This window comes from Haplochromis burtoni, unplaced genomic scaffold, assembly GCF_018398535.1.
Source record: "Haplochromis burtoni strain Fernald_Lab_line unplaced genomic scaffold, NCSU_Asbu1 Contig_45, whole genome shotgun sequence".
NCBI classification, from domain to species: domain Eukaryota; kingdom Metazoa; phylum Chordata; class Actinopteri; order Cichliformes; family Cichlidae; genus Haplochromis; species Haplochromis burtoni.
This window is the reverse complement of record NW_024582406.1, coordinates 716,191-726,378: the sequence shown is the minus strand read 5'-3', so window position 1 is coordinate 726,378 and position 10,188 is coordinate 716,191. Positions and strand designations below refer to the sequence as shown.

At 42.7% G+C, this 10,188-nt stretch overlaps 1 protein-coding gene across 9 annotated transcripts in view; it reads left to right on the top strand.

Moving 5' to 3' along the window:
• Window positions 1-10,188, top strand: part of LOC102292836 (RNA binding protein fox-1 homolog 2) — a 51,511-nt gene that overhangs the window by 21,634 nt on the left and 19,689 nt on the right. For all 9 annotated transcript variants that reach the window (XM_005940770.2, XM_014339551.2, XM_014339557.2 and 6 more), the window contains 4 exons: window positions 3,124-3,327; window positions 5,322-5,492; window positions 5,890-5,943; window positions 6,193-6,285. In XM_005940770.2, coding sequence (XP_005940832.1) covers window positions 3,124-3,327; window positions 5,322-5,492; window positions 5,890-5,943; window positions 6,193-6,285 — 522 coding nt within the window. The remainder of the gene's footprint in view (window positions 1-3,123; window positions 3,328-5,321; window positions 5,493-5,889; window positions 5,944-6,192; window positions 6,286-10,188) is intronic.

Sequence of the window (10,188 nt, the reverse complement as noted above, 5' to 3'; positions counted from 1 at the left end):
CCCCCCCCCGCCAGAATCCTCTGTGTGTATGTAAAAACACAGTCTCAGGTCTCTCAAGTAAATCGCCCACTGTGTGTTTTGGGATGAATATGTCGTGGTTTCTTATTTGCGATATCAGATTTTAATTTTGCGAGCTTTTCAGCTGATACTTGAAGCTACTCTGTTTTCACCTTTGCTCAGATTGCTTTTCATGACACTTTAATAAGAAGCATATCCTGTTTAATCTTATCTTACAGCGTCAAAATTCTTCCTTTGGAAAGTTTTTCTTGAAACCAGACGTAACTCTAATGCAGTGTCTCATTATTTCCTATAATTCCTCTCTCCCCGCTAAGTCCCCCTTTCATTTTTCCACGGTTTTCTTTTTCCTTTCCCCCCTCTCTCCTTTTTTCAGTATGTGACGCTGCCATGTAGGGCAGCACTGCTCCTTAGTCAGCGGGTCGGGAATGCCTGTGTCACCCTAACACTGTAGTCTTATCCAGTCTGATCTGGATCCAGTGACAGCTTTATTCCTTGTCCTGTTTATTAGTTCATTTATTTATCCAATAATTCATTAAAAAAAACTGTATCTTTCAATTTGGTATCCGACTCACAAACATGGTCATAAGCACTCTGTTTGTTTTGTTAAGCCTCAGCAGCAGGATGATGAATGGTACAATACTTCAAGATGCTTTTTTTTCGTATGACTAATTATGCTACAAGCAGGCGGCGGCATTAGAAGAGGTCAGCTGGTCCATTGTTTGGTTGATATGCTCTCATCCGACCAAATTAATATTGGTCTGCCATTACTGTGGATTTATGCTTCAGCCGGAAATCTACGCCGTAGCTACTGCTGGAAATAGTCAGTGTGGCTGTGTTTTGTGAGAACAGATGATCAAAAAGTCAAGTGTAAACTTTTGCACATCACAGCTCAGCAAACAACAAAACCTATCATGCAAAAGCACTCAGCTAACCTGTCAGTGTTATTCTACCAATGTTTGTGTGAAAGGCTCAAGGCTTTCAGTGTAAACGCACCAGGATTGGTTTATTTGAATGTTTGGACTCTCGCATGCAGCCACAGCTTCACCGAGCCCCGCTGTCTGTTAGTAGCAGCAGGTCCACAGCAGCCCAAACTGGATGTGAAGCTTGGTTTCTCAACAACATGGAAAAATAGTTAGGGATTCCCTTTAAAATAACAATAGCTTTTATGAGTATTTATAGTAATGTAGACTAAAAAGAATTACTCCCCCTCTCACAAAAGCAGTTCATTGGTTGCCGAGTAGGTGTGACTGTCTTTGGCTGACTACGGCAGCTTGAGTTGTTAGCATTGCATAAATGCACGTAGTCCAGTTTTTTCAGGCCCGATCTAATTCCCCTTTCCTCCTTGCTATGTTGTCACTCTTTCCTTTCTCCACTCAGTCTTCCTCCTTTCTGCACTATGAGTGTGTTTTTGTGACTCAGCCATGGGTCGGGATATGCCTGAAGAACACACCCTTTGGTGGCTTAACACAGGCTACTGCACGTTTATGAGCTCACATGCCCTAACAAGAACGCTTAAGCTTTGATTTAACATAGCCAGGCTAAGGCCCAGCTAATGAATTTTAATGGCGCGTTATCTCTTTTTGAACAGGTTTTTGATGGGCCGTCTTTATCACAAGGTGACAAAGACCATAGTTGGATGCAAAACACAGTTTTCTTTTTTCCTTTTCCCCTAACATGCATTTCCTGCAGTCAGAACAGTAGTGGACGAGTTCCCCAGATTTTTCCAGCCTGTTTGTGGATTACGCAGTCTCCTCTGATTCCTCCACTATCAGCTGGGCTCAGACTCCAGGAAGCTGCTTGTGTTGCAGATGGGCCTTTTAGCCTCGGTTGACTGTTTACAGCCACTGCGGCTGTGACTGCAGAAGAACAGTAAGCAGTCGGGCTATAGGATTAGAGAAAGGGAAAGAGCCCATTTGCTTTGCGGCATCTTAGTTACTCTGCCTAATTAAAAAGGCTGTCTGGAGACAGAGTGTCTCTAGGCGTCACCCAGCCCAGATACAGCCCATGGCAGAGACCAGACCATTGGTTAATGGTGTTGGATGCGGTGTGTCATCCTGCCTAGCTTGGTAGAGAAAACGCAGCCCTGACCCCAAACTTGATGGCCTTTTTTTTTTTTTTTTTTAAATAAATCCATCTTTTCTTTCTACTCATTCTGCTTCTCCCCGTCCATCCTCTACCTTTCTTTTACTCTGGCTTTGCTGTAAATGCCCTTGAGTGTGTGAAATGATTGAAGCAAGCAATAGTGCAGAGTCACCACACACCCAAACACACACAACCTAAAGATATATATGTGTGTGTATTTGTGAGCGTGCTGGAGCAGCAGCAGCAGCTTTAAAGAATCTGTAGGTGATCCTGCTGCTGATACAGAGCCATAGGCAGTGAAGCTCCCGCATCTAATCTGAAGTACAGCTTATCTTCCCAAGTAGTCACACAATGCAGCAGTGTATGTAAATATGTCACAGTTTACATGCCGCTGTTAGTATTTATCTACCGACTTGTCGATCCATCCTAGAAGCATCTTTGTATCTCAAACCTTGTATCAAATTTCGCAACTTAATAATAAATGATCCCCTCCTTATCGGGGTCGCTATTCCAGCTGGCACAGGTCGAGAGGCAGGTCACCAGTCTATTGGGGAGACAACCATTCGCACTCACATTCATACTTAGATTAATCTAACCCCAGTAATAATGACTTGGGACTGTGGAAGGAAGCAGGGCTACCCACAGTCCACATAGAAAGGCTGCAGCTAGATGTTGGGAGTCAAACACAGGACGTTGTTGCTGTGAGGCAGTAGTGCTAACCACTGCGCCACCATACTGCCCTAATAATAGATCTGTTTGCTGTAAATATTTCATGGTCGGCTGACTGAAAACACATGCCTGTCAGAGATATGGAGGTAAAGCGAGGCAGGGAATGAAGCAGTGACTGCGTGGTAAAGGAGAGAGAGAGAGAGAGAGGAAGAGAGAGTGAAATTTGATAGGCAGGATTTTAACCCCCTCATTCTCTCTCCGTCAGGGAGCTGCAGTCGCTGTAAAAAGCTCACTGAGAATATATGTTAAGCTGTCTCTGTCTCCCCCCTCCCCCTCCTTCCCCCGCTCCCGCAGGGCTCTCAGGATTCGACAGGAGGACAGGAGGGTTTGGTGGCCCCACCCTTTACAGCATTCCCACCTCCACCCCCTCCTCAAAACGGTCTACCGGGAACAGAGTTTGGCCCTGGGGCCATGTTTGGTGCTGGAGGCCAAGGTGCAGCAGAGGTAGGGGCTGGTGCAAATGGAGCCCCCACCTCCACCAACAACAACAGCAGCAATGTAAGCACCACGATTTCATTTCCCTTTGTTTTTTTATTTATTTATATATATATTTATATACTTGATACCTTGTAGAGGTGGGCGGACGGATTCAAATATGAATAGTTTGTATAGCAAAAACTGGTATTGGTATCAGATCGATTGATACTATCCTCTAAGTTCAGTGTGTAGTCCACTGAACTGTATTACAACATTTTTGGAAATGAAACCGTATACCTTAAATATCCATGGAAAATGTCTGAACCTATTTTTTCTATGTTGTCTATTTTTTAATACCCTAAAGCACATTTAAACAACAGACGTTGACCCAGAGTGCTTTAGAGACGGGCACATTTATACTTCACGTCTCCAAAAAAACCCCAGTTTCAAAATACATGAATACATGAAAAGCTGAGAGGTGTGTTTTGTTGACTAATTATTATAGAAAATTAAAAACACAGTGATTTAGTGATCATTAAAATGTGTTCAGAATTTACAAGTTGATAATGATTCATCTCATAAACCACGACACGCTGTGCTGCCACAATAATATTAACTCTCTCAAATCTGAGGTAACAGTGGTTGCCTGCTCAGTTTTTGGCATTCCTCAGCAGACTTCATTACCGACACCTGACGGTTAGTTGACTTTCCTCTAACAGCAGTAAAATAATCGTCAGGTGATTTTAGTTTTAATAGCAAGGAGCTACGGATCTAAATTCCCATGTTGTGTTTATATTAGCTTAGCTTGAATGTCAACAGCCAAATCTAATAAAATAAAAACATCTCACTGCATTTACTAAAAGTCAATATGATCACATTGCCTCCCTAAAGATACTGGCATGAAATGAGCATTCATCTCATCTTCATCTGATCAAACTGAGACATTTCTGTTTTAATCTTTTTCGCTTTATATGCAGATGCAAAAAACTGTGCTTTTACTTGGAGTCTAAACTTTTAGACTGCAGGATATGTGAATTTGGGTGACTCCTTTCTACAAACTTTTAATTACGAACAAACCTGAACGCATCCTGTGTAGACAGGCATAAGAGACAGGCTGCCGGCAAAACTGTGTGGACGCACCTCTTCTCATTTCTCAGCTTGTTTCATTGTTGATTCCTAGTCCCTCCCATCTGGGTTACTAGCTGAGGCTAAAAAACCCCAAACGCTTGATCAAAACGAGAAACCGCCAGTCAAGTTGGACTCACGATCCCCACGGGCTTTTACTTTGAAGGATTTTGCGTGTATCTTATCAGAAAACAGGCATAAAATGCAACGGGCGCTCTTTATTTTCACTATAGTTGACTTGTCCATGTTATTTTAAGAAACTTTGATCAGTTATTTTGTCTCTTCTTCTTATTTTTTTTTAGAAGTAGGAGGAGCTTTTCACACTGATCACATCAGTGCCTCTGAACATAGCCGCTGCCTCTTTGAGGAACACGCTTTCTTATGATGATGTCTGGCATTTTGACCCCTCAGTTAAATTTAACTTTAAATACATAATGTTAAGTACACCTATTGATATGATGATCAAATAACAGCGGTCTAACATGTCGCTACTGAGCTAATGAGTAGATTTTAATCTAAATATAAGAATGTATTAAGACTCACATTGAATCTTTATTTCATTATTCAAATTCATGTCTTCTTTTTTGTTTACCAATGTGTTAAAAACATAAATAATTGAGTATTATATAAATAAAAAAAGCTCAAGTCACCATGCAGCTCACACCTGGATAGGAGGGCAGTATTTTCTGGTTACCACAGCTTGACCAGATACGTAGTGTCATATCTTTATTTTATTTATTTTTTTGTAACTTTTGAGTTCTTTGACTTGCTGTACTGAAGAGGAAAGGAGAGAGGAGTTGAGGCAACAGGCATTTAAATAAAATAAAAATAAATTGCTTGTCTTTTTTTCCATTTCGGTTTATTCTCCATTGTTTCTTCTTCTCCTGCTATCTATACAGCGCTATAACTTGACTCCATCTGTCTCGCTCTCCTCTTCTTCCCACAAACAGAAGACAGAGGAGACGTCTCAGGGTGAGGCGGGTGTACAGTGCGGCGCAGGAGGCACAGGAGCGGGAGGCTCAGCAGGAGACTCGACAGAGGCCAAAGGGACCCCCAAACGCCTCCATGTTTCAAACATCCCCTTCCGCTTCCGGGATCCAGACCTCAGGCAGATGTTTGGGGTAAGAACTGTTGGAGCCTCATTTTTAAGGTGGGGATCAATGAATCAGTCTAGACACCCTGCGTCCTCCATATAAGGGGCTGCCTCAGAGCGAATGACAAAAGAGTGAAACGCTCATAAAGAAAGGAGACTGATGGGTGTTCTCTTATCTGTGTCATCATGTTTGTATGAGTGTCAAAGTAGGAGGAAAGAAATGGAGCAGAGTTCAACGCAAAGAAATGCACATTAAAATGCAAATGTTGTCTTTTGTGTAACAGTGACCCCTAGTGTAAAGTAGCTTTAATTCAAATAGCTTTACATGGCCCTGAATGACTTTTATTAATTAAGAACAGAATCATGAGATCCCTTATTGATATAAGATTGTTGGCTAATATTTCTTTCCTCAAATTTCTTCGCAGCAATTTGGGAAGATCCTGGATGTTGAGATTATTTTCAATGAGAGGGGTTCAAAGGTAAGTGCGCATCAAGCATCTGATACTCAATGCTGTGACCGGCTTACTGCTGAATGATTTCCTGTGTAACTGTGACTATTTGTCATGTGGTATTAGCAGTCCGCGTGAGAAATCGCTGTTCCAGAACTAAAGTCATCTGTTTAACAGTGTCAGAATGAGTCCCGCAGATTGTCCTCTACCGGTCGGCAATCCCTTCTGACATGCCCCTCACTCACCATCAAACTCTCTAACCTCTGCTGCGTACCACAGGGTTTTGGCTTTGTGACATTTGAGAACAGCGCAGACGCAGAGAAAGCCAGGGAAAAGCTCCACGGCACACTGGTGGAAGGTCGTAAGATTGAGGTAATTTTGCTCTCTCCCTTTCTCTTCCTTCTTTTCTTGTCTCCTCTCTCTACTCCCACCATAATTCTGCTTGATCACTGACGTGCTAGCTAGCTCCCATCCTCCCTTTAGTGATATGCTCTGATGCAGCCCAGTGGTATCCCACACCGGTCCTCTGCAATATGTTTCTTGTTTTTAAAACCCAAAAGACTTGATTTATTATTTTGATGTTTTGTTTTTGTGGTGGGAATGATTAGGGGTGCAAGAACACTACACTAAGGCATGCTGGGTACTTTTCCTCTGAAGTGTTTCCCCCCCTGCCCTCCATATATTAACCTGTTGTCTTTTTACCTGTCCCCCTCAACCGATGCACAACTTGCAGCCACGCTAACGTTACAACTTCTCGTGCAACAATTGGAATGAGATTTGTGCATTTTGCACCGGAGGGCACAAGTGGAACGCAGTGAAAGGACGATGCATGGCAGATTGCTGTCAGATGCTCTTATTTTTCTCCCCCAGCATAGAGAAATCCTTCTGTATTCCCCTCTCCCGGTGCTGTGGCTAAGTGGTTGTGACAGCTTTTGGCTCCTGATGCAACAGCAGCATGCTGGGAATCACAGCAACACTGACGCATGCTCACTTTATGGAAGTCTGGGTTCTTTCTGATGAAATGTACACTTGATTTTATTTATTTTCTGGTTTTTGTGGTTTGAGGTTGTGTGTTTTTTGTGTGACATATTCTTTCCCATGTTTTACCTGAAGCATGTTCTTAGTTTTTGAATTGAGTTTTTCTTTTTTTTTCCTTCCCTCTTTATTTTAATTGGGGTTTCAATCAGCCAGTTATCCATATTGGATCACTTGACTTGTGCCATCGTAAGCCAGGATTTGTGCATGGGCTTACTGTGGTGATTTCCTTGTGACGAGTATGTATGTGTGTGTCTGTCTGTGTGTGGGTGTGTGCAAGGCAGTTCCTGCATGATGGATGAGGCTGGAACCTTTTTAGTTATGTACTCTCAGTTCTGCTGCAGTGTGGTGGAGAATGAGAAACATCCACCTGCATCCACTGGTACAACATTATATTCCCCTCCGCCACCTCCACCTTCAGTCAGTCAGCAAGCTGAATGGATACTGATGGAGCCAGTTTACCATGCATCAGTTTTTCCTTTTGTATATCAACAACCTGTGCCATTCCTGGCATCGCTTTAACCTGATTCTGTGACTCTTCCCAGATTTTTGCATGATGTAAGTCACTTGTCAAACAGCAAGACATCTTTGTTTTCAGTCGTCACTCTGCATGTGTTTTGTTGAACTCCAGTAGCAGCGATGGCCTCGTAGTGAGTCACGTATCAGCCGCATGGTGGGTCAGCAGCAGGAGTCTGTAGAGCAGCCTCTCTCTTTCTGTCTGTTTATGGTGCATGGGCTTGAAGACAAAAGGCTGGCGCAGGACAAACAGTGGATTTGTGTTTATACATTCTTCCAGCCAAGGAAAAACGGCCGGACATTTCTATTTCAGGCAATGCTCTCTGGCAGTTCTCCTTTCTCGCAGATGTCGCTGCAGTAACTCACGCTTCAACCGGTCGTATGATTTCAGAGTTTGTTGAAGTTTGTTTTCAGAGACAAATATGGTAAAAGAGCAACAGTGAAATCTCACATTTCTTTTATAATTCAGAAACTCTGAAATATAGGCCTGTGCGACTGTTTAGACATAAATATTTCACCATTACGTGTGTGACTAGAGTTTACTGCTATCCAGTGGCCTGGGTTTAGCTGATGTAGATTTAGTTGTGCATGATTTATATTTTAATCTGGTAATTTGGAGCCTCGCTGAGGCAGTACTGCTGACAGCTGGATGTTTATTCTTGCATGTTTATTATGTATGGCTATTTTGTTGAATTAGTTGTGGTGACGGGCTGTTAATTTACTTGTTCGGTTGGCATGAACTGAGTTACACCTGAGTGCTTATAGCTTGTTTCACTTACTGGGGGAAAAAGGCTTGATAGCTGAACTCCTAGACTGATTTTGACTCAATGATTGATAAAGGAATGCTGTACTGTACTCGAGTGCTGGCTTGTTTTTATTCTTGGTGCATGCAAGTGGAATTGGGTAGTCTTATTTTATTTCCTTTTTGTTTTCCTACTAGCTCCCCATAGTGTGCATGTATGTGGATTAAATGAAAGAGAGTAGAAACAGAGTTGTTGTACTTAAAGTTACACTGTACTTCTCTTTGTCTGGAATAAAACTCTGCGCTTTGAAGAAGTCAGTTTCCTGTATGCTTCCAATGTATCCATGTAAGTGGCCCAACTACAGTTCTCTTTGTCTATACCTGCTTCTTCCCATCTCATCACCATTTACTCTATATATAGACCATTGAGTGCTATAGGCCTATATATAGTTGTGACAATGTGGATCTTGTACACACTTTCAAACATGCGCATCTTCATCTATCCATGGCTGTCTTTCTGATTGTGTGTATGCCCTGACATAAAGCAGCCCACACTCCAAGCATCTGTCTGACTGTACCATTTTGGCTGTCATTAACGTGTTGTTTTATCTACATTTTAGTCACATGTTGTACGTGCTATCACAGATTTATTCTACTTGTAGTTAGTGGCTGTAAGCGGAGTTGATTCGGGTCCAATCATAGTCTCAGTTCCAGTTACAGAAAAATTAAAGGGAGCCTTTTTCTTATTTTCTGTCTCTAAAGGTGGATGCTTATGTTAAACATAGCTAAAATTTCAAATAATAAGGTTTAGTGTCATCCCTGCGCATACAAGTCCTCTCAATGCTTACTGTGCAGATATTTGTTTGTTTTTTAATTGTCTTTGATTTGTATGTTGTCAGCCAGGAGCTTATATCCTTATATGGTCATCTCAAGCAGACCACTGCTGTTTGGGAGGGGCAGCCAATCAGATGAAAGTCAGCTTACAGGGATAGGATGAATAAAGATGGGGCTGGAATAAAATAAATATGGTAGAGCTTGGAATGAACATAATGGGTCCACTTTATTTTTAGGCTGGTGTACACATCTGGTGTGCGCCTCGCACATTTTGAAACAATGCAGCTGTCGTAACTGTGCTTCTGGCTGATGATTGGATTCTGCTCTGTGTGAATAACAGCTGCTGGTCACACAGAGCAATTTTCATTTGTTCAGGGAGCTAAGTTTTAATGTTTCCTTCTTTGTTTATTTATACGGGACCATCTGAAGGTGAAGATGTATGATGCTAGGCTATTAACTTTTTGATTAATCCTAATAATGATCATGATCGAAGCACACTTTGATCGCACACGCAGAATTAAGTTGTTGCAAGTATCATATTTTATAGGTCTTCACACATCCATAGAAGAAATGGTATTGAGATAGAGACCATGTTGGACCCTGCAAACTCCCATTCACTAACCCTCGCTCTTGAATTGTGCGTTTGCGATCGATCTGTGTTGCTGGAGTGTTATGGGAAGTGAAGGCTCCTCCGCGGCGCAGAGTTTTAGTCAGATATAACACAAGAGCACAGAATGGCTGACACGTGTGTGTGTCTCTCTGTGCCACGAACGGTGCAGCTTTGCATGCAAAGTAGGGACTCGAGTCGGGGGTGCAAGCGAGCCCGAGGAGTGTCGTCATCGCTGCATGGATGTGTGCGGGTGAAAAGGGAGGAGAAGCAGTTGTGTCTGTGTTTCTGCATGCCTGACAACGCATATTCTCACCAAACGGTGCTGCTGCCACACGCTCCTCTAACAGACACAGTTGGGCCTTCAATCAGTCGTTTCCCCGTGAGAATTTCATTTGAATGAACTCGAATGCGAGTCACAGGATCAGCCACGGTCTGATTCGAAGGCTCACCTGTCATAGATGACCACGGCCCCCCACCCCACATGTACACACACACACACACACACACACACACACACACACACACACACACACACACA